Raw genomic sequence first — 23,608 nt, forward strand, 5'->3', positions numbered from 1 at the left:
AGAAAGAGGTGTGAACTACTGTGAAGACTTTGGCAGTTTTTTAGATCTATGTGTTTGGGAAAGAAAAAGAGAAGGTTCGAAGTTTCTAGATATATAAAGAGAGAGAAAAAAGAGTTGGTGGGGTTTTTTTATTGAAAGAGATCTGGAAAGATTTGGAAATTTTCTATATCAAAGTGTGTGTGAGAGAGAGGAAGGGGGACAGAGAGATGGCAGAAATCTAGAGAGATAAAGAGATAGAGAGAGAGATAGAGAGACGCGTTGACCGAAAAAGGTCGACTGTCTCTCTATATAAAAAGAGAGAAAAAGAGAGTTGATGGGTTTCTTTAATGAAAGAGATCTGAAAGGAATTGGAAATTTTCTTGATCGAGGTGTGTGTGGAAAGAGAAAGAGGGAGAGAGAGACGACAGAAATCTAGAGAGATAAAGAGATAGCGAGAGAGAGAGAGATATGCGTTGACCGAAAAAGGTCGGCTATCTCTCTATATGTAAAGAGAGAGAAAGAGATTTGATGGGTTTTTTATTGAAAGAAATCTGAAAGGAATTGGGAATTTTCTTGATCTAGATGTGTGGAAAGAGAAAGAGGAGAGAGAGATGGCATAAATCTAGAGAGATAAATACATAGAGAGGTGTTAAAAGAGATAGAAAGAGATAGAGAGCGACAGAAGGCTGCTATCTCTATATGTAAAAAGAGAGAGAAAGAGAGTTGATGGGTTTCTTTAAAAGAGGTGTGACCAATTGAGAATAAATAGGAGTGTGTGGGAAAGAGAAAAAGGAGAGAGAGATGGCAGAAATCTAGAGAGATAAAGAAATAGAGAGGCGTTAAAGAGATAGAAAGAGGTGCTGACGGACAGAAGGCGGTTATCTCTCTATATATCAAGAGAGAGAGAGAGAGTTGATGGGTTTCTTTCCTTGATAGAGATGTGAACTATTGAGAAATCATTTGGAAATATTCTAGATCGAAGTGATGGTGGGAAAGAGAGAGAAAAATGAGGCCTAGAATTCAGATCTCGCACGTTAATAAATTTCAATCAAGAAACCGTGTGAATGCAATCAATAGATGGTTCTTTTTCTTCCAAACTTTTTGACTGATCATTTATTTCGGCCTTGAAATTAAAGGCCAGCCTGCATAAAGAAGAACGCTTGACCTAACTTTCATGAAGAAGAATGCAATTCTACAGAGAGGGTTGTTTATTATTTTCTTTTTTTCTGATAAACAAGATAATAAAACCAAGATAGTATTACAGAACCAAGATGTTGATGGCCACTTTCATCATTTTGAAGAGTCATGATATGATTTCTGGAGGAAGAGAAACGAGATGACTAAAATCAAGATAATACTAGATTTTTTCTTTAATAAAACTACAAACCGAAGAGGAAGAAGAATGCAATTCTACAGAGAGGGTTGTTTATTCTTTTCTTTTTTTATGATAAACAAGATAATAAAACCAAGATGTTGATGGCCAAGATGTTGATGTTGATTACAGAACCAAGATGTTGATGGCCACTTTGATCATTTTGAAGATTCATGATATGATTTCTGGAGGAAGAGAAACGAGATGACTAAAATCAAGATAATACTAGATTTTTTCTTCAATAAAACTACAAACTGAAGACGTCGAAATGTTGATATAATTTATAAAGACAGATCTCTATTCAAAAGTACCACCGTCATGTCCAATTTCATCATCCCTACCATAAGTGGGCTGATTTTATTTCTTCTGGAAAACCAGGTAAAAAGAAATACAGAACATACTGCAAAATTTTCTTTACTGAAGCTACAAACCTAAAACGCGGAGGGTTAGTTTGAATAATTTGAAGAGTGATCAAATAATTTACGTATGCGGAGAGACCCATTCAAAAAAAATCATCATCATATCCACTTTTATCCGTGCCATAAGCGGGTTCAGAAGCAGAGATGTCATACTGAGTCCAGTCCACCAAATCTTGCTCTTCTGGATCATCTGCCTGCTGATCCCAGTCATCCACTTCGAGTTCTTCCTTCTTTTCACTGCCCTCACCGCCATTTTCGTCCTGGATCGTTGAAATAAATTAATTAATAAGCTAGAATAAAATAAAATAAATAAATATTAGACATTTAGAGGAATACTCCAATTTCGGATTCAGCAGGGCCAGTTCCTGCATCAGCTGAATCCCTGGCTTCCTCTTCATGTGCTTTTAGTCGTTCGATCACCAACTCAAAATGAGAATGATCTGAAACAGAATCCCAGTCTATAATCAAAAAACCATTCTATGAAAAAACTACAAAAGTATGGAAATAATGTGCCTTTCGAGCGATGGACGACAGCATCGGCAATCTGCAGGGGATGTTTGCGCTCTTCATTCTTGAATTTGAGTTTTATTTGATGACGCGTTCGATTGGGAAATAACTGCTGAATCATTGCAAAGTCTGTTCCAAACTGACGAACTGCCTGGGAAAAGATGAAAATTCATAAAATATAAATAAATAATTCCGATGATAAAAAGAGAGCCTACCCACCTTGTAGAACAGATCAGTGTCCATCTTAGACCATCGTTCTGACCTTGGCTTGTTCATGTAAGTGTGGTAGTTTAATCGGATTTTAACCGGACGATCACCCGCTTCCCCGTCAAGACTGGAAAATTTGATGACGCTTATTAAAAAATTATTGAGATAGAATAAGGCTCATGGACAAATGACGGACAACAGTTCCGGACAGATGGAACGGGAATGGAGGGGCTTGTCGCTTGTCGCTTTATTCCGTTTGTGTCTGAGGGGTTGGACAGAACAGGTGATGGACCGGACAGTGGGCCAATTAAAAATTACACTAATTGAGCTACGTTTGATGATGTAACAGGACAGGATGGTGGGTTGATCACCGATTTCCGGTGATCTTCCCCTCTTTTTATTCAAAAATAAAAAAAAAACATGACAGGATGGGGTGGGACAAAATGGGAGTCGGTAAGGGGTTTTATTCCATTTCTGTTCCAACGGAAGGACGGATGACTGAAAACGAAGTGGATTTCGTCCCATTCCATTTGTCATCCATACATGTTCTTGACAGTGTGATCACAAAAATCCATTAAGGGGGCAAAATAATGGTGATACACTTCTTTCATATTTCTTAAGTTGGGTTAAAAAAATAAAGCTCTATTAATTACATTATTGAATGGACCCATACCTATTGTGTTTTTCAGGTAGTTTGGTTTCTGCTGCCTCCTTGGCCTGCATATAAAAAGTGTTTACTTACTGGATTCTCAAGTTTGATCCCTTTCAAGGAAAAAAAATCAAAAAAAAAAAAAATCCCAAGCAAGCAAAACAGAAACTTAATCAGTTAAACTTACAGTCTTTCGCTCTCTGGCTTCTGCAAGCATTATAAGATCCTTTATCTTCAATTTCATTGGATCAATGTCCTCTTCTGCGGTTTCTGCCAGAATTTTATCCACTGCAGATAGAGTAATAGAAAATACAAAGAAATACGTAAGTTTAAAGAACAGAAAAGAATGAAGGTGCGCTGAGAAATATTTGTAGTTTTCAAATACCTCGCCTTCTCTTCCTGGTGTAATGTGAAAACTTCCTTTTGTGAGTATCCTCATGTAAGTTAGACACGGAGAGTGGGTTTCTTACATGTTGGACTGGCTTCTTTTTAAACAGCATTCCATCATTGTCCTCTCTCACAAATTGAGAGTCATTTGACCTTTGGGAATTTATTCCCCAGACTTCTCCATTCCCTCCTCCGTTTTGGTTGACGTCAGAGGATCTGTTCCTTAACTGCATGTATGCCTGGCTGACGTCATCATCATCAAATAAGTCTGTCTCCAGGGCTTCTCCATCTACTTCAGTTGGTAACTCTTCCCCAATTCGATCTCTGTCCTGCTTATGACCATAAATAGTAGCGCGAAGATAAAAAAAGAGAGACTTGGACAAGTACAGAAAGAAAAAGATGAGACATTTCCAATCTAAAAAGACAAGATAAGATTTGGCGATCTATGAACACAAAAAATGTTGTTTTCAAGATAAGGGGATGATCAAAGATGATATTTTGACAATTGGGGGAAATAAAGAAAGAAAAGATTTGAAAGACAAAGAGCATAGGATGAACGGAATGAGCCCTAAGAGTTTTACGGGAAGAAACAAATGAGATGTATACAATACAGAGAGAAGAAAGTTACTATGATACGTGAAGACAAAATGTAAGTTACCATGATACGTGAAGAACAAAGATAATGTTTTGGCAATAGGGAGAACTAAACCAAGGACTGAATAGAGAAGAGGGGTCGAATAAGTTGAAAGTAATAATCACTAAGAGATCTTACACAAGCCACGTTTGTTTCCTTTTGGTTGAAGGATGAAGTCTTGCCATCCCGTTCAGATAATGAATCCGAGGCAATAGATGGAGTGATTCCCTCTTTCTTCATTCTAGGCTTGAGTCTTGGCTGAAACTTGCTCTCAACTCTGGTTCCTGCATCAAGGCAGAAACAAATTGGGTGTATATTTTTGAAGTAAAATGAGTTTTTCCATTCTAAAAGACCCGCTACCTGAACTTGAAGGGGGCAGCTCAAACATATCATCAGCTAATCCAGAATCGCCCTGAAAATGTGAAAAAGAGAATGATCAGATGGCTGAAAAATGTCCCAAGCCGATAAAAAATACCAAAGTTTGGAACATAAATCAAAATTACCGCTCCCTGCAAACTCTCATGGTCAAAGTGAAAGTTCACTCCATGAATAGGTAAAATGGCGTCTGGATCTGCAATGGGAAACAAGTTTGATTACTAGTTTCTAATTGACAAAAACATGAAAGTTTGACAACATGCAAGGAGATAAATCACAGACAACAACTTGTCATCATAAAAGGGGTATGAGAAAAGGGGTCAACAGCCACTAACAAAGATTCCAAAAATTACAGATGTCAGTGACGACCCATCATCATCCTCTCATCACGAAAGGTTGGATATCTCGTCTGGATGTTTTCAATCAGCATTCATCCCAGGTCAACAGCTCGTTGATGGCCTAGTAGTGGCAAGCTAAATCCTAGCCCCAAGGCAGAGAAAGGGAAATAGTGGATTCATGTGGAAGCTAGGTTTTGCAAAAGCATGACTCTCTCAACTGGGATTTTTTTGTGAGCCTCTATGAGGAAGAGAGGATTTTCCACCAAGTGTGTGTACTCAGTTCAGATATGTGTTACCTACCACTCTTTTTCCATAATAATGAATAGACGACCAGAGAGAAGTTTGATTCATCCACAGAGAGGGTCAGGCAGGGATGTCTCTTGGCACAATCGCTGTTTATCGCCGTCTCACCCAGAAGAGGGTCCAATAGGTGGACCACGTGCGGGATCTCACAAGTGGGAGCTCAGCTACAGAGACCCTATAAATAACCAGCAACAGGAGAAAGGCAGGGGGAATCTTTCTTGTCAAGAATCAGTTTGTTGACTGCAGCTGCGGCTGAAGGCAGGGGCAGGAGAGAGCTGCAATCAGAGAAGGGAGACGGATCATCCGATCCTTCTCATCTGTTTTCCTTTCCAACTCCTCTTCCTTTCCCCTGACTCATGCTTCCACTTTGAAGTTTCTTTTGATCCATCTACTGCGACTTTGGTTCCACATTGATAAATTTCAGATCTGGATGAAATTCTGAAGTAATGATGCCTGAGAGCAAGAGTATGTGTACAGTCTGCACTTGTCCGCATGACCTACAGTGGGCCTCCCAGAGCGTGACCAACCCAACGTCCAGACCATAACTCCAATATGCAGACGACAGTACATTCTTCATGGAAGGCTACACGTAGGAGACTAGAAACCTCTATGATACTGTCCATCCGAGGACCTATCAATCTCGGGAGAAGAGATGAGGGAAGACTGCACGTGCCACAGACAGTGCACATGTGAATTCAAAGGGCTGAAGGTGAGAGCAGGGGCTATAAATAAACAAGAAGGTGAGAGCAAGAGACGTCAAGGAAAAACAAATTTCTAGGAGGAGCTGCAGTTCCTGCATGAGAAAGAAGATTCTCCGTCTTGCTTGCATTGCTGATACGACAGCATATTGATCTACAGATTGTGCTACTTCTGCCTTGTTCTGCACTGGTTCACTTCACGAACTCATTGGCGAATTTGTCATTCTTCTACTAGAATTTAACTATTTGGTTTCAGGCATTCTTGAGATATTATTTCATTCAAGCTATATCAAAGGATCTTCTATCTCTCAATTGGTTTTCACATCAATTGGTTCCAAATCAGTATTTGCGGTTTGAGGCTATCACAGGAGGAAGAAGTACAATGCTCTAGGGTTTTGGGGACGCCCACTGGGATGTTACCTACAAATTTTATGGGATTGCTAACAGTGAGGGGGAGGATATCAAACACAGATTGGAAGCCTGGAGATCAAGAAGGTGGAGAGGAGGCTGTAGGGATGGCATAGCCAAGTATTTCCCTTTCAACAGCTCCAGTTCTTCCTCTCCCATCGGAGGCAAAAAGGGTGGCATAACTGAGAGTTGTCAAAGGGGGGTTGTCCGGTATTGCTGCCATCGAGGCTTTCTATGATTCTGATATTTTACCTGTCGGAAAAAAATCCACGAGGAGCCTTGAAGAGGACAGGAACGCACCTATCAGCCTCGTTGAGGAGATTATTTTGGAAAGGCCCTGGTTTGGGAACTGCAGGGGAATGGTGTTGGTATCTTGGGATGGGGTTTGCAGATCACTAGATCAAGTGGGGTTGGGGGTGCTTCACCTGCAACCCATGAAAATGATGTTGCTGGCAAAATGAGCAGGCTGGATTATAGGGTCTGAGGAGGGTCTGGTCACGACGGTCTTTAGACAGTTATGGTATACAGATGAAATGGTAGCGTCACATGGTTTTTGTTAAAGGGTCATCTACTTGTTGGCCACATGTGAAACAGATTTTTCCGCAAACCATGTGTAATATGAATCCAAACTAGGGGAAGGCTCATTTTTCTGTTTTTGGATGGACGACTGGTAGGCTCAAAATACATTTTGGGAGGATTTCCACGCCTATTCCCTCTAGACAAAAACGCAGACATCTATTAAGGATTGCTGGGACAACATATAGAATCTGGTTTTTGAGGGCTTTCTTTCAAGCCAAAGGATGGGAGATTTGTTGAGCATGCAGCAGTCTCTATTTGACTGGGAGTGGAGAGGTCCATCCTTTTTGGTATAGGATGTCTACAAGAAGATCAGTAAGAGACCAATGGAGGAAGCGCCAATCATCATTACCAGCAGGCTTCTATGGAAACAGATGATTCAATTAAAGGTGAAGATTTTTGGATAGCTGCTCTTAAGGTGGCGCATTATGACATGAGATGCTCCCCAAGCAAATGTCCTTTGGCATGGTGCAAAGTAACTAGCAGGAAGCTCACCGGGGTGAATGTGGCTTCAGACAAGGCTTCCAAGGGCTCGATCCCCGGAGGAACATGCTGAGATGTATGGAGCGGGGAAGGCTTCTTGTGGTGTTATATGGTGTTATAGACAACATTGCTGTTCCGAAATGAAGTTGTGCTGAAGGGAAGGGCTGTCTCCCGAGCCAGATGCGCCTCAAGCTTCCTTGATGCCTTCCCAAACTCTCCAGTGGAATGCAGCCTCAAGCTTCTCTGACGCCTCCGGTTCCGCTAGTCCCTCCAAATTTCTGATGCCTTCTTCACCCTGATTGGCGTCCTAATATATAATCAAGAAGTCCAGTTGTGGACTTATTTGATTCCACACGTTTGATCACATGTGTGGTTTCTGTTACGATACTGGACTTAATCCAATGTAAACCGCACTTCGTATTTAGAATCCAATAATGGACATTATGGAAGAGACCCAGTTTCTCGATAATCTAACAACGAACAGGAATTTGGTGGTATGCCACCACTGTAGATAACAACGAACAAGCAAATGTTCAGAGAAAATCAAACGAAAGGACAAAGAATGCTGAGAGATGACCGCATGCGCCTGTCTTCTGATAGAGTGTGGAGCGAAGTCGGATCGAAACTCCCTCTCCCAGCTGAAGACGCTGAAAGAATCTTTCCCTCTCCTATCCTTGATTTGGTAACTGATTTCTTGATTCTGGAAATGGCTACCCCTCCTTATTTATTGGCTGTCACTCCTGCCTCTATCATATTTGAATCCGCATGTGCAGGCTCAGAGCCACATGAGACCTAGCACCTTCTCTTCTTGCTGGTGTGATAGGTTTATGTAAGAACCATATCAGTTTCTCCCTCCTTTTTCCTACAATCACAGGCTTCATTCTTTCTTTTATATGTAACCCACGGTATTGTGACAGAGGACCAATATGTTATTTCATGCATTTCACGTTCATGTATATTATTAGCTTAGGGTTGATCAACTACCTGGGGTGAATGTTCCCTCTTTTCTTAAAAAAAATCATCATCTCGTCAATCTCTCTGCTTTACTCTTTCAAATGATGATTCTGTCTTCATAATTTAATTCGAGGACAACAACGATGGTGAAAACCAGTTGCCATTGGCTCTTCCAGACGGCAGATTCTTCTAAAAGTATTTCAAATGAAATGCACAATATATAAATAATGAACTCTGAAGAAGTGTAAACAAAAAAAGTTATCGAAACCTTCTCTTTAGAAAATAAGTTCACCTGTTGCACCATCGCGCTGGGACAGAATCGCATCAAGAGACTCCAAATCAAAATCTGAACTCATTTCCTGTGAAATATGCACGGTTTAGAGCTAAGATACTTTATGAATGGGGTAACCATAAACAAGGGTTCCACCTGAGTCTGAAAATCCATTTCATGGCCTTCAAGTTGTTCATTTCTAGTTGGCTCTGGCGAACACTCACTAGGCAAAGCATCTATCTTCCCACTAGCATGAGACGAAGGCACAAATGCATTTTTTTCTAACAGTAAGTAAGAAAAATATTTATGAACGTTGAAGAATATAAGTAGCAATTCAAGGAAAAATGAAAAAATTTAGGAGGGAAAATGATGCAAAGTCACAGCAATATAAAAGCTTTGCTAACCAGAAGCCATAATTGATTGATTTTTACTCGCTGGCGATGATCTGAAGCCAACCATGTCATGTAGATTCTGTGAAAAGTATGCAAAAAGTTATTTATATAAATAAAAGTAAAGACGAGGGACTATTATCTTTCATCTAAATTCTATTTATTCGTTGCATCTATCAATTTATGAGGAATCAATTAGCATTCACGGTGATTTGCATCCATTTTGTTGAAATTTTCAACTGAAACTCTAACTGCTGCCAAATTTTTGCCGCTTAAAAGGAATGCAAGTAAAAGAAAACCTAAACTTCATGTCATTTGCCTGGATTGAAACGAAGCATATATATAGAAATTTACCTCTACCAGGGAACTTTCTTGATTACCCCCAGAGTAAATAATGTCTTCACAGGTTGCATTATCATCTCGAACGGCATGATCAGCAGATGGATTTTTGCCGTTCTTTTCAGTCTTTTTCCGAGTCTTAGGCTGAAATTTACCCAACTTGGGCACTACAGAGCACAATATCGGAAAAATTTGGAAGTGAAAAAGATAAGAAGGCCGCAATTGAAGTTAAAATTTTCAGAAAAATAAAATGAAAGATGACGCTACCTGGCGCATGGCTAGACTCGGGGAAGATATCATCAAACAAGTCAGACTCGAAAGACATGATCCTCCTGCCATAACCGATAGGAACAATATTAACTTCAATAAAAGGACACACAAATAGCAGGGAGAAATTCGAAGAAGGAAAACGAGGAGAAAAGATATGCACTGCGAAACTGGAATGCAAACTACATTAAACTGAATATCTTCGTGCAGAAGATGCGTAACCAATTGGGTATAGCACGAACAAAAAACTTCAAAGAAACAACAAATACCTTGCCGAGTTTAATCGCTTATCCTCCGTTTACCAAACATGGACGCAATTCCACCTCCCAAAAACTTCAGCACAGGAAATTACTTAAAGCCGGCAAATCTACACCCCAATGATCAAAACTTGCCACCGATGAGTGAACTCGGAAACCTTCACAGTGGCAAGAGACTCAGCCCTAGTTCAAACAAGATCAATAGCGCTAAGACAGACACCTCTAAGATTCAGAAGGCCGCGGCGATCTCCATCGCCACCCGCCAGGAACTCTTGGGAGGTTTTGATATGCACTGGACCTGATAGCAAGCTTAACTGGACATTTTGGGCTTCATTCTAACAACTATTTATAGTTCCTGATCGTCCGGGACGTTGACGATGGATGGGACGGGACGAAGATCGTCACGTCCGACTTCCGGATACTTCAATTTCGTCCGTGCGGAGAAAAAGCGTCCTGTCCCTCGTCCCAGGATTAAAAAAATAATGTTTTAAATTTTAAATATACTTTTCTGCTTTTTTTTAGGGAAATATGCAAGAGAGAGAAAGCTGTGGGAAATATGTACAATTACTTTTGGGCGGCATCAGTTTGCGCGCAAAAAAAGCAGGGACTTCGATGCAAAATGTCAAGGAATTGATTAAGTGATGCCACGTGGCAAGATCTAAACTGTCGGAAACGAATCTGATGGACGTTTTGTCCAATCTCTTACCGTCCGTCCATCCCTTACTGTCTGTCCTCGGAGACCTCCGGGGAGGACGGCTTTTTCGCCTGACAATAGAAAAACCGTCCCGTCCGATCGTCCCGAGTTATGTCCAATCTTGTGGACGGGATGATTTTCCGTCCTGTGATGAAAAAACCGTCCCTTCCGTGTCCCTGCACAAAGTCCAGAGTACTTAGTAATGTTAATTAATGTATTTGGACTTCCTTTGATTTGCTTTAGACCACTATCTCAGTTGGCATTATAATGCATGGACGCGGATGGGATGGTTATTTCATTGGTGGACTTAAAAATCTTCCCGTCTGACAGAACATAGAGTCACCCCCCTGTCTCAGGGCTAGACGATTTTTTTCATCTATGGACAAAATAACCATCCCGTCCGGGCCATTAGATGGCGGACAAGACGTGAGGGAATATTATTAATTGCATGACTTTTCTCGCAACAATCCCATGATGCAAGTCATCGTGGTGGCATGATTATTCACTAGAATGCAGCCTGGGAATAATTATCACAATATTCAAGGAATTGTACAAAGTATTGGGTAAGATAATGGTGTTTAAATTATGTAGCTGGAGTAGAATGGATTCCAAAAAGTAAATAAAATCTTCTAGATGACACATAACAAGTGTTTCCTACATCTATAACCCATCTTTAGTTGGAGCATATGTACCTCACCAGTAGAAAATTATATTATTGGCTCGCAAGTGTATAATTTATCCTTTGTACTCCATTCAACTCAAAAAACATGAATTATATTACCAACCCCATGTCTATGGTCTGCTGCGTTGTTTTGAATGTTTATGATAAAACACATATACTTCGACATAATGGGATTTTTTGCCACAACTACATTTTAATCTGCTATTTGTGAGTTTCTCTGAGCCGGGAACTTCTAAAACGAACTATAATGAGCTAGACCTTATGGAAATACATTCAAATGAGTAATTACATGGATGAAAAAATTTGTAGAGGCATAGTAAGACAATGAGAAAAAACTTAGTGGGTGTCTTAAACAATGACCGTTGAAGGAAATCTAATAGCATAATCACTTTTACTGGCCCTAGATAAAAAGCATTTCTCGGATGCATCTTAACTCTTGTTGTTGACCAAACACTTTGTGTATTTGAAACATAAAATTTTAATGACATATCCAGTTTATAATACATAGTCACAAGATATGCACTCACGTGTAGTTTATACAAAAGTGTGTTTGAATCTACCACATTGAATGTCTCGAGTATGATGTAAACTGTGATTGAGCAGAGGAATAATTGACAGTGTAAGAAAAATCCACTGGAATTTATCAAATCGTCAATACTTTAAATAAGGAGAAACAAAAAACTGAAGGGATTGATATGATCTTACACACAAAGGATGCAAAAAAACATAGAATGGAGTCTTTTTTTAGCTAATTATTGTATACCAACCTGGCCCTTGTGAAAAAAATTAACTGCAAGAATAATGATAAATGAAAATAGTGTAGTCGTGTAAAATCTCTTGTACAATTTAAATGAATGAGAGAAACTAGAACCCATACAATACATCAATTCTCTCCTAAATGACATAAATTACAGATGGGTTTGAATATCCAATACAGATTATTTGTTGACAACATGTGAATTATTAGGTTCATACTATGAAATTTACGTGTTTCTTGTATTAAAATAAATATAAATGTGTTATGCAGACTAACACGATAGGTTAAGGTGGAGAAATAATAAGTGAAGAACAAAAACAAAGAGGAAAGTAATTAATCAATGCAATAGGATAGGTTAACATAGAGATATAAGATTTGAAGGCATGTTTAGTTCTGAAAAAATCCAACAAAAAGGCAAGACACAGCCTGAAGTATGTTTGAAGGTGCATGTGGCATCCCATGCAATACCTTACAAGGGATCTCCTTGGTTATTCTATTAGATGGAGCAACAATTAGTCTTTGTAGAAAATATAAGTGATTAGGAATAATGGGCCATACATTACTTGCCAGGTCATAAGACAACGTAACCATGCTCGCAACATCATCAACATCTCAATGCTCTATGCTCCAAGGCATGATCTGCAATATGTGGTGATTCCTCAGGCGATGGAGAATAGTTGTTTCATTGGTACACTTGTCAGGCTCACGGCAAGATACTCGAGAGAAATTTTTGACAACTTGGGAAAGTATCGTGTCCCGTCCTCCTGACGTCTCAAAGGGGTATCTTCCTTATCACCACTGCACATGATGTTGAGGTACTTCTACAGCACTTGCTTGGGCGTTGAGCATGGTTGATGATTATAGCCCGATTGCAAAAGCCAGCTAATAGAGGTGACAAATGGTGGTGGTCTTTGGTCTTGTGACAATTGTCCATGCTTTTATTCCTCATTGCCTTCATCTAGATCTGATGTATACTCCAAGAGATTGCCAATATAGGAGAGCACATTTTGGTGGAATAATGGGTCCACTACATCTAGTTTTGAAAATGGATCCAAGATAGCCGCACTGGCAAAGGCTTGATTGCACCAAAGCAAGATTACATACTGCATGAGCTTCACTTACATTGCATCGCACACTCTCCTTAACACATCCCTTTGCTCTAATGCCAATCCTGCTCATGAATTCTGCATTACATCTTCAAGGTGAGCTTTGATCGCACTGACTAACATTCTGACTTCAGTGATAGGTGATGTTCTTGTAGAGAAAATAAATTCTTAGCCATCGCACAGTGTACAGAGAATTCCAGCATATTCATAAATAATGGCCTAGTCACTGAGACAAATGATGTAGTCCTTCGTTGGTGTACTGATGAACCATATAGCCATACAGTCAAGAACTTCCATCATAAAAAGAGCACCCTCTAACAAATCAAGCGCGTAGTTCCAACGTGTTGGACAGTCGACCACTATTTTATTAGAATTTTTCATTTCAAACTTCTTCCAAATACATCAAACGTGTTGATGTGTTTTTCCATTATTTGCATGGAGCCCTTAACGTCATTAATGATAGCTCTCACACCGGCAATAGTTGCTCCAATTTGGATGATGTATACTCATCCATGGGTGATTCAAATGGTTGTTCGGTGTTTGGTAGTGCTTCTATATTTTGATGTCGTATGTGTAGGACATCGCTCTCTAGTGCCTCCGGATGAATAATCTTCAGTCGAACTTGCATGACCAGATTGAGGATGTAGGCAATGCAAGGTACGTGTCACTCCATAGTAAACTATGGATTCATTGTTTCCAAGGAATCCACAATTGTCGCTACCAATGTTTTGTTATTAGATGCATTATATGATGTAATGGTGTAGATGTTTGACTCAATGTCATCCATGCTAGGGTTGCGTCATTTTGTGATCCTTTGATCTGTTGGAAGCTAAGGAGCATCTCACAAAGCTTTCACTCGGAGTAAATCTAGTGTATTGTGATGCCTAACAAGGTGATGCTATTTCGCGATGTCCAGACATCTATAGTGAGAGAGACGATGTGGACGTCAGCAAACATGGCCACCAATTTTCCTTGTTGTTCTCTATACATTCTTCCTGCTATTTCTTTCACATTATCCACGCCAGGGATGTCCCCCACCACTTGTTTCATGTAGAACCACAATCAATGGATTGACTTCTTGATGAGTCTCCATGGTAGATCATTATCACAGATATCTAACAAAATCCTCATCTGTTTTCTCCAAGGTGATGCCATGGAGGTATAGCTTGTTCAGTTGTGAGTCATACTAAAATAATGTCGCCTTCTTGGTCAAAACACCCCTGATTTCACCATGGACTTTATGGTGGGATTTCTCTGAATGCCTCTGGAACACGTTCATGCTCTTATCCTTATGTTGCGTGATAGCAACCTTGTGTGAGGTGTTTTGTGCTTCTCAAAGTACACATTGGTATGTATTTGAGCCAATCTCAATGAAACTGTCAAAATTTTTGACCGATCTCATCTTGTGGTTCAAGATGAGTTGTTGTCATCAACCTCCATTCCAGGCATTCATCTAATATTTCAGGTGTAGCCCGCGTAGTTGAATTCGGTGTGGTACATGATGTTTAATACATTATTCTATTATGTTCTGATGAAAGAGAAGAAATTTAGAAATTTAGAATCAAGAATTTTGACATTCAAACATTCACAATGAAAAAAATTGTACCCTTCTAATAATCATTTCATATGTGATGTTAGTGGGCCTTACCGTTGATCAACCTAACATTCTATGTTGACTAAAATTATTTAATAGACTACAAAGGATATGAACATTTTTTAAGCCATTTCCATGTGTTTAAAGTGGGAACTAATTTTCGAGACATGCCATGTAAAAATGGAAATAAGTAAATCAAATTATGTGCTCTTAAGAACACATCAATTTAAAAGCTTTTCATGAGGCCAAAACATATTCAATTCACATGATTGGTCTAATGAAGTTATGCCTCAGTAAACTTCAATCTGAAACAACCAATAAGTCAAAAAAATGATAGAGCCTCAATGAATTTATGCCCCTCCTTTGTCCGCATTCCAAACGATCATGCATTGTACTTGTGTAATATTTTAAGTGGTTTCAATGGACCTATATGTTATCTTCCTCAGTTCACAAGTAAGAATAGCTTGCCATATCTATCATCCCTTGTGACATACACTACCATCAGTTCATATATTATATCATAGCTTCTACATGTAGCAATCTCATACCAAGAATGACAGAACTGTGTGATACCATATTATTACAGTATAATTTCGTTCGCAGAAATGGTACTTAGAAATTGCACATTCAGATATGTATAGCAGTAAAAAATCAATGCTAATAAGAGAACACATACCCACCGATAGACTTGGCGGTAGGAAATAAGTGATAACATATACTCCACAAGCCAAGAGCTAAGAGACAAAGATCCTTGACTAGAGCAAAGCAAAAACTGAAAGACAGGAACAGATGATCCCAAGAAGAGAAAATCAAGAGCCAATAGCCGATATCTGAGAGTAGAGGATCTTGGAAAATAATCTCAGACAATGGATCCCCAAGCATATTTCATCCCTGAGAACTAAGAGACGAGGATCCTTGATGCAAGAGTAAGAGCTGAGAGTTGGCAAGGGAAACGCGCAGGGGCCAAAATCCTTTCAAGGTTCTATAAGCAAGAGCTATTTTAAAGATATTTGATAACTTATTTTTCTGTTTCGGATGTCATACAAGATGATAATCTCCTAGATGGTACAGTTTTTAAACGGTACGAGAAAGTTTTTGAAGGGTACATGACGGTTTCTAGTTGGGACGTGATGGTGTTTGGATGGGACTAGACATGGATGACAAAAATGCGATGGGACAGATTTCAGATGCGATAGGATGTGGATGAAAAAAATCAAGATGGGACAGACTTTGGAAGGGATGATTCTGGACAGACCCTATAAATATGGGACGAGGGACAGGATGATTGTTGTCATGTCCCATCCTTCATCCTTGTCTCGAGAATCATGCACTATAGTTGGCATAACATAGGTGATAGGGCTCCATGTTGGGTCAACATACCCAATCTGACCTGACCTGACAAGGAAAACGGGTTCATCCTCCCAAGAGACTGGTGTGAGGCTCCCAAACTGTAGGCTTTCTACCTTGACAGCCCTATGCCCAACCCTACCTCAGCAAGGCAGCTGTTTCTTGAGCTTTGGGGTGAATGTTGGCACACAGTGTGGCAACATTCTGTATGTTAGTGATGCACCATCCAGACACACTCCCCTCACCGTCTTACATGGATGGAGTGTGTCGCGACCAGTGTGCAAGGAACACCAGCTTTGTGCACGCTCCAAAGGGAAAGAGTAGCCAACATTGCACTACACACATGGCAGGCCTCATGGGTGCCCGAATAACTAACAACGGCGCATGTGTCATGACTGGACGTGTGATAATCTCAATTTTAGGAGTTTAATTTGTCGTTAGTAATTGAGATTATTCAATAAAAATTATATTTAACCATACTTAAGAATATTTAGTTAATAATGAGTACGGATCGTCTCCACAGGGAACGATGATTATGGAATTAATTTCTTATGATAGTGATGATTCACAAGAGAAGTGATGAAGTCGAGAGTAGAGGATATGAGCTAGTTATATCGAGTAAAAGGATGCAAGTTATGTGTTAATATAACGAGTAAGTTAATGTTAAGGATACAGTGATGGTCGACTGTGTGAATGATGATAGTGGCTGAATGTAGATGGTGTGATGGAGAGGATAGAGAGATGAGATAATGGGAACGTAAGTAAGTGAAATGATAAATAAAAAGTCGATAAAAAACTAATTATGATAATGATGGTGCTGGTAGCAGCATAAGGTGAAGACACTTACCTCATATCCTTACATTCTTTTAGGATCACGATGATTTACGAGTGTCGATAACCTCCCCCACTTCTCCAATGCTTCTCCCTACACACCCAGGACACCAAGAACACACTTGATGGATCTCAAAACTCATTATCTTTCAATCAGCCCACACAAGTAGGAAGCCAGTTCAAGATGAATTTCACATTGATCGAAGCCTTTATTTATAAATCAGAGAATATGGATGGAAAGAGGAGAGGAAGACAAAGCAACACTGAAAATTTCAGCTCAATTGGAATTGTAGATCAAAAGTTATGGCCGTTTGAAGTTGAGCCAATCCTAGCCGTTGATTTCCTTCTCTCTCCTCGTTAGCGTCCTCGTTTTCTATGCCCGTTAAGAAGTCAAAGTGCATGATATTCCATGCTTTTTGTATTCCATGTGGGCGTTCTTTGTATTACGTGCCACATGTACCTGAAAAAGACAAAGAAAACAAAATAAAAAACATCAAAACAACTTTCTCAAGTGCTGATGTGGAGGCGCGTCAGTGCTCCACATTCCCTTTCTTTCTTCCTTGTTTTGTGTTTTATATGCGTGGACGTGAGCGTCCACGTCATCCTGCACCTAAAAAAAACCAAAAATACTTCAAAATTCATATTAAATAAAATAAAATCCCACAAAATACATATAAGTATATATATTTTGACTCAGAAAAATAATATCTTTCCAAATTCAATGTCCAAAAATTCCAGAAAAATCATATTCTGTCTCAAAAATTATATTCTTTTAGAATGTACATATCAATTCCGTTTGGTTTTATTCCACTTATTCCCGTTGCTCGTCGATTTCCTTTTATTTACGTCAACGTATTCTCGTGTGTGTACCCCTCTCTTACTTCGGCTTTAGGATGGGGTGGGAGCTTGAGCACTTGGGCCCCTCCCCATCCCTCATTCCCTCCCTTTTATTTTATTTTCTTGTAATTGGGAACCCACTCTATAAGGGGCCCCTTAGTGGATCAGGCCTTCTCCTACTCTCCTTTGTGTCCACTTATGGGGCATTTACCCCTCCTTTATAAGGGAAGAAGGGTGCCCTAAGAGGAGGCGGACTTGTTTTTTTTTGAGAAATTCGTTGTTGAAGTAAAGCAGGTCCCCCTCCTAGAAGCAAAAGGAGGCCGTGGGAGGTGGTGTGGTGAGAAGAAGGAGATCCTGGTGGAAGAATGAAGTGTGGGGGTCTCCAACTGCATCTATTGGCTCTCCGCCCCCCAGCCGTCTCCCCCCCCCCCACTTTTTTCTCCCTCTAGCCATGGTGCAACAGCTATTTCGCCGCCGGAGTCAAAGGCGACGTAACAGCATCATAACAGCATTGATTGGCTGATGCCCTCTACAGCGTTTGACTGGTCGCCGTGCAGTTGATTCATCAAGGCGACCGTTTAGTACCGCTTCTGTGAGATTGTGGAGTTGGTTGACCACCATTGCTGACGCAGAAACTTCTGACCGGCCCTGCTCGAATGAGGCCATGGGATAGGGCTCCTGATCGATTTCCCCATGTTGACTGGGATCTGGTCTCGACCGTCGCCCTGATCAGTCAGTAATGTCAGTTGTGCTCTAGACCTGATGCATGTGCAGACTAAACGGCGCAGGAGCACCCACCCAGCTCGCATTCTAAGTCCGCTAGGACCTCCATATTTCACCTAGCATGGCCCCTGCCCCGCACAGAGCTTGCGAGTCTGGCCTAAGACGGGGATTCCTTCCCCAGAGGTCTGCTCCCTTGTGGCCTAAAAAGCACTCCATCACCCCTCTCCGTGCTCCATCCTTCCGCTGGACCCCTCCATAGTCCTCTTCTGCCTGTTCGCTCCAGCTTGAGGCTATCTTATTCCGCCGGCTCCTTCTCCGGGACCTCCTGCCACTAACATCGCCCGCGACCACTCCGAACGCATCAGTGCAGAACAACTATGGCACATAGACATCGACGAGGTACGTTGTCTCTCTGCTCGTATTTTTTGCAGTATACTTTCTAATTGCCTCCACCTTGCTCGGGTTAGATATAGGTGAGAGAGGAAGGTTGAGCATGACCCGAGCCCACCTGCCATGCGTGAGCCCATATAGACTGCTTCGTTTGATACCGCGGTCGTCTTCGTCCCCCTTCGAAGAGAGTCAAGAGGTCACTACTGCTGTCACCGGGCGCCTCCACCAAGCTCGTGTACGACACTTCCCGTGAGTCGACTCTTGCACGTACGAAATCTAGGCGCATCGTGCATTGCATCGTAATTACACTACCCACTTGGGGTTTCACCCGTCAGACGACGACACCGTCGACGTTCGATACCACTCGCTCAGTACCAAACCATCATATCCGGTGCTGACCAGACGACGTTCTCAACGACGTTTGGCATCAATCTATTGTTAGAAGAATCCTAAAAAATGCAGAAAATTCAAAAAATCATTCTAAAAATAGATCTAATCACTTTATGCTTGATAACATGCAAATATGAGTGATTTAATGCAAATATGCATGTAAATATGATCATATTGAAGCGCTAAACATGCATGTTATCAATGTGGGCTTATGGTGATGTCACCTGTGCCTTACAAATTTTAGGCATCAAATCCCATCATGGTCGTAGGTGACGACTTCATAGAGTCAATGTTTTTATTGCATGAAGTACATATAGACCAATGGTGGTACAACCACAGAATAGGGAGATCACATGCTAGGTATCGCAACCTCTAGATGTTGCACATAGAATGAGGATCCATGGGAAAATAGTAGCCCATGAATACATGCAATACTTCTTCATTGTATCTTCTCTCCATATGTACAGATATGTTGACTAGAAGAGCCCCAAAACTAAATAAAAATTAGGGAAAAACTAGTTGCAAAAGTGGAATTATCTCACCCCTCTATCCTAGGTATAAATTCTTAATTTTCACTCTCGCATGCTCAACCATAGTCTGCACTCAGAGGGGAGCTCTCCGTGGATCAACTTTTTTCCTGGTATTTATTTGATTTTTATTTTCTTTCTTCATTGATCTTGGTTTATGTTCTTCTAAATCACCTTGGCTAGGGCAAAAAGTACTAACCCTTATCTTGATTGAAGAAGGAAGTTAGAAAATGATCAGATTCCATTATAAGACATAAAAATACCCTGGGATAGATTTATATGTCCCTTACCTCCCTCTAAATATCTACATCCTTCACCAATGATTATCGTTTAAAACCCCTATCTTAAGTATTCTTCTTGTCTCATTACACTTCTTTTGATGACCAAGTCGAATGAAGTGAGGACCTATATTCTCTTCATATTCTCTCATCTCTCTTACCTCCCTCTTCTCAATTCTTTACCCTTATGACCTCTAATGATGTACCCTTTTATTGAGAAAGGACATCAATAGAGATTATCCCTATTCAAACTCGGAGACTTGAAGTTCCCTATGATCATATCTAATCAAGATTAAATATATAAAAACTCCATTATAATTAGCTTAAATTAAATCCTTGAACTCTGCTTCCTTGAGGACGATCCTCTACCTTCATTTACATATTAATATAGAAGATTCATTATAAATATTATTATATAATTTTATTACAAAAAATGATAGTAGCTAACCTAGTTAACTACTTTAAAATTAAGCTTAGCATCCATTAAATAGCACATTTGAACAAGACATCTAAGACATGACAGGGCGGATGACAAGTGGTGATGAACAAAGCTGTGATGTAAGTTTACCATGTCTTCCCTCCCATAACTCTTTCCAAGATTTTTAGAAAATTTGCACACTTGCATCACACGTCACGATCTGTCACGACCCATTCCCATCACCAGATGACGACCTTGTCACACGGACATAATGTTTTGTGAACATTTTTTTTGCGTGTGTATCTTGGTCTCTCTTTCTGGAGCACACAAAAGTGGAGACAAGGAAGACGATGATGGCATAGAGGAGGCAATGGCAAAAGTGAGAGACATGACAATGACGACAGTGCAAAAGATGATGACGGTGAGAAGCACGCTAGTTATAGGCTAGTGAGTGCAGGTAGAGATAGCATTACCACGATAACTTGGCATGACAGTTGCAACGACAACGAGGACTCTTTCTTGAATTCTTCTTCTTCAAAAAAACTTGTAGTTTTATGGATGTCACAAGAGGGTTTTTATACCCCATTTGACGTCCTTCTTTTAAAAAAGGGAAAGTATGAATAAAAAAAGGAAAGAACACTTGATAAATGAGCCTGATCATAATGCTCGGTTATGATCAGTCTCGGTCTCTCTTTTTCTTTTCTCTTCCAATCTCTCTCTCATGGTCTATCTCTCTCTCTCTTTCTCTCACTCTGTCTCTTTTTATCTTTCTCACTCTCTATCCCTTGGCCACTGTCTATCTCTCTATCTCTCTTTTTCTCTTCTCTCTCGCGTTCTCTCTCTTCCACTTATCTCTCTCGGTCTCTCTTCCTCTCCTTTCTCAAGGTCTCTCTCTCTCTCTTATCTATCTCAGTCTCTCTCTGATGCAGGATCACAGGTGATGCAGGTTGATAGGACTAACCGGGTAGGGCAGGCTAACTTGACTAGCGTAGGATAAATTAGACCACAATTCACACGATCGAATTCGAAGATTTAAGTCTGGTGTAAATAATGATGGTGCAGCACCTTTCCTCGTTCAAGGGCGGGAGTACTATCTTTCAACCACAATGGTTAAAATAAAGCAAAAATTTCAATAAAGCGAACAATCGATCACGAGAGGATTCAAAAGTCTAATCAACTAATCACGAGAAGATTCAAAAGCCTAATAAACTAATCCGACGGCAGTGGAAAAATAATCGAAGAACACAAGAGGAAGAACACTGACACCAAAGAGGGTAGAATGTACCTCGGCACTAAAATAGTGCGAAGATGCGATGTAGGAAATTCTTGATGCGTCGTTGGCGAGGGCGAGTGACGTGCGCTTTGACAGGGTGTCACGGATCCAACTACGTAGTCAGTTGGCAGGGGGCCAAGGGGGGAGTCGCTCCCTTGAGAGATTCGGGGTAGCACCCTGAAACCTCAACGATATATGGGGCATGCACTTGCAGAACGAGGGTCTGAAGCCCCTAGATATTGAATGCGGCAGCCGCTTGGGTTGGCAACCGCGTGGGTGGACGGCCGCGTGGGCGGGCAGCCGCAAGGGGGGGCAACTGCAAGGGCGGGCGGCCGCGTGGGCAGGCAGCCTCATGGGCGGAAGTCCGCGATGTCCGCATGGGCAGGCAGTTGCATGGACGGACGTCCGCGACGTCCGCATGGGCAGGCGGCCGCATGGGCGGATGGCTGCATGGGCGAGCGGCCGCGTGGGTGGGCGGTGTGCGGCGACGATACTGGAAGGAAGGCCTCCTCTCGACAGTGATAGCGACAATGGTGGCTAGTAACGGCGAAGTTGGAGGTGGAGAGGAGACTAGGGCAAAATTTCTCTTAGAAAGAAAACTTTAATTCCAAAGGAAAATTCACCCAGTCTTTCTTACAACATTGGCCTATGTATAGGCGTCACACGGTCAAATCTCGAGCTAGGTTTCTTGCTCAGAATTGGCATGTGCCGGCCTCAATGCTTGGAGCAGAACACTGAGCAGCCTTGATCTCTTGCAGCGGAAGCTTTTGCAATTGCTTAAGATAGCTAAGAAGGGGTTAGAGGAGATGGTGGTGTTAGGCACCGTCAGCAAATAGGGTCATTGCATTCATATCATAAAGAGTACATCATCATTGGGGATAATTACATGGGGGAAGACGAGGGGTGATACAACGAACGAGATGAGGCGCCTTGCACCGAGGTAATGTCGCCACACCGCCTCAGGGCCGTTGCTCTGCGCGCACGCGCCCGCTCTACCGCTCCACAAGTGCGCCGAGCCGGGCGTCGCGCGTCCACGGGCCTGGCGATCACACATGCCACCCCTGCCTTGACGATCACACACGCCACCGACACCCGTGTCGACACTCTAGCATACAGTCTGCGCGACGCCGCCGCATTCGACGCCCCTGAGCTGGGCGCTGCACGCCCAGCACTACCCGCAAGAGCGCTACGCACTCGCTGTGTCGTCTCGGCGCTCTCAGTGCACCACATGCCTTAGTCTCCTGGCGGGATGTCTCCCAGCCCCGCGGCCCGCACACGCAATGTGCGCGCTGCCCGCGCGGCCGCTGCGCGGCACCCCGCACAACTCCGTACGTTGCAACCGCGGCATGCCACCCGGCTTGCGCGTCCCGCACCCGCGCGCAGCGCTCGGTGCTGGCGGGTAGCGTTGGCGCCCGCGCGTGGCGCTTGGCATTGGTGCACGGCGCTTGGCGCGCACGCGCACACACTGTTCAGCCCGCGCGCCCAGCACGCGCGGACCGTACCTGATCCGTCCCGCCTTGGGCGCGGACGAGCACGTGCATAGTGTGCCGTGAATCAGCACCGACAGTGGCAATGGCCTGAAAGATCAAGTATTGGGCATCGCTGCCCATTATGACTCAATCCTTAAACTGTCGTGAGCCGAAATACAACGGACACGCCCTCCCAATAAGCACACAGGCCTCTGGGCAGGGAATGCCACCTAGTTAGGGGCCTAACAATAGGCCTTGGAGGAAAGAGAAAATAAGATAACCGTTAATTTAAAAACCTAATATTATTTGATGTTGGCAACGTGTCGACGTGTCACGTCAAAGGATGGTTCTGAAGTTGGCATTGACGACGTGTCATGATGCGGGATGTCTCGTGTGAAGGTGGAGGCACGTCCGGTACTCTTGCCCTCTTCTCTCTCCCAATTTCTCTATGTTTCATCATTTAAAAATATGTCACCACCT

General features: G+C 41.8%; 1 protein-coding gene across 5 annotated transcripts; it reads right to left on the reverse strand.

The window, feature by feature from the left end:
- Window positions 1-1,752: 1,752 nt before the first annotated feature.
- On the reverse strand, window positions 1,753-10,139 carry LOC144709760 (Homeodomain-like superfamily protein). Of its 5 annotated transcripts, none has more exons than XM_078583393.1 (17): window positions 10,033-10,138; window positions 9,825-9,970; window positions 9,556-9,620; window positions 9,304-9,455; window positions 8,965-9,031; window positions 8,717-8,841; window positions 8,582-8,648; window positions 4,658-4,725; window positions 4,515-4,566; window positions 4,293-4,438; window positions 3,519-3,852; window positions 3,321-3,421; window positions 3,158-3,201; window positions 2,497-2,611; window positions 2,284-2,428; window positions 2,107-2,210; window positions 1,753-2,030 (listed from the first exon to the last, which is right to left on the reverse strand). In XM_078583393.1, exons 3-17 carry the CDS (start codon window positions 9,611-9,613, stop codon window positions 1,854-1,856), a joined length of 1,755 nt encoding a protein of 584 aa, XP_078439519.1. In that variant the 5' UTR covers window positions 9,614-9,620; window positions 9,825-9,970; window positions 10,033-10,138; the 3' UTR covers window positions 1,753-1,853. The 5 variants fall into 5 exon arrangements, with proteins under 5 accessions (XP_078439519.1, XP_078439520.1, XP_078439521.1 ...); XM_078583394.1 differs by having other exon boundaries at window positions 9,825-9,922; window positions 10,033-10,123; XM_078583395.1 differs by having other exon boundaries at window positions 3,519-3,849; window positions 9,825-10,139.
- Window positions 10,140-23,608: the final 13,469 nt, after the last annotated feature.

The sequence above is a fragment of the Wolffia australiana genome, chromosome 11 (genome assembly GCF_029677425.1).
Source record: "Wolffia australiana isolate 7733 chromosome 11, ASM2967742v1".
NCBI lineage: Eukaryota > Viridiplantae > Streptophyta > Magnoliopsida > Alismatales > Araceae > Wolffia > Wolffia australiana.

Excerpts from the sequence above, each read along its gene's own strand:
- LOC144709760 (XM_078583392.1), bottom strand. The coding sequence starts at position 9,613 with ATGTCTTTCGAGTCTGACTTGTTTGATGATATCTTCCCCGAGTCTAGC. Across the intron at positions 3,853-4,292 it reads AGGAAACAAACGTGGCTTGT|CAGGACAGAGATCGAATTGG; the intron begins GTAAGATCTCTT and ends TATGGTCATAAG. Across the intron at positions 2,612-3,157 it reads CTACCTGAAAAACACAATAG|TCTTGACGGGGAAGCGGGTG; the intron begins GTATGGGTCCAT and ends CAAATTTTCCAG.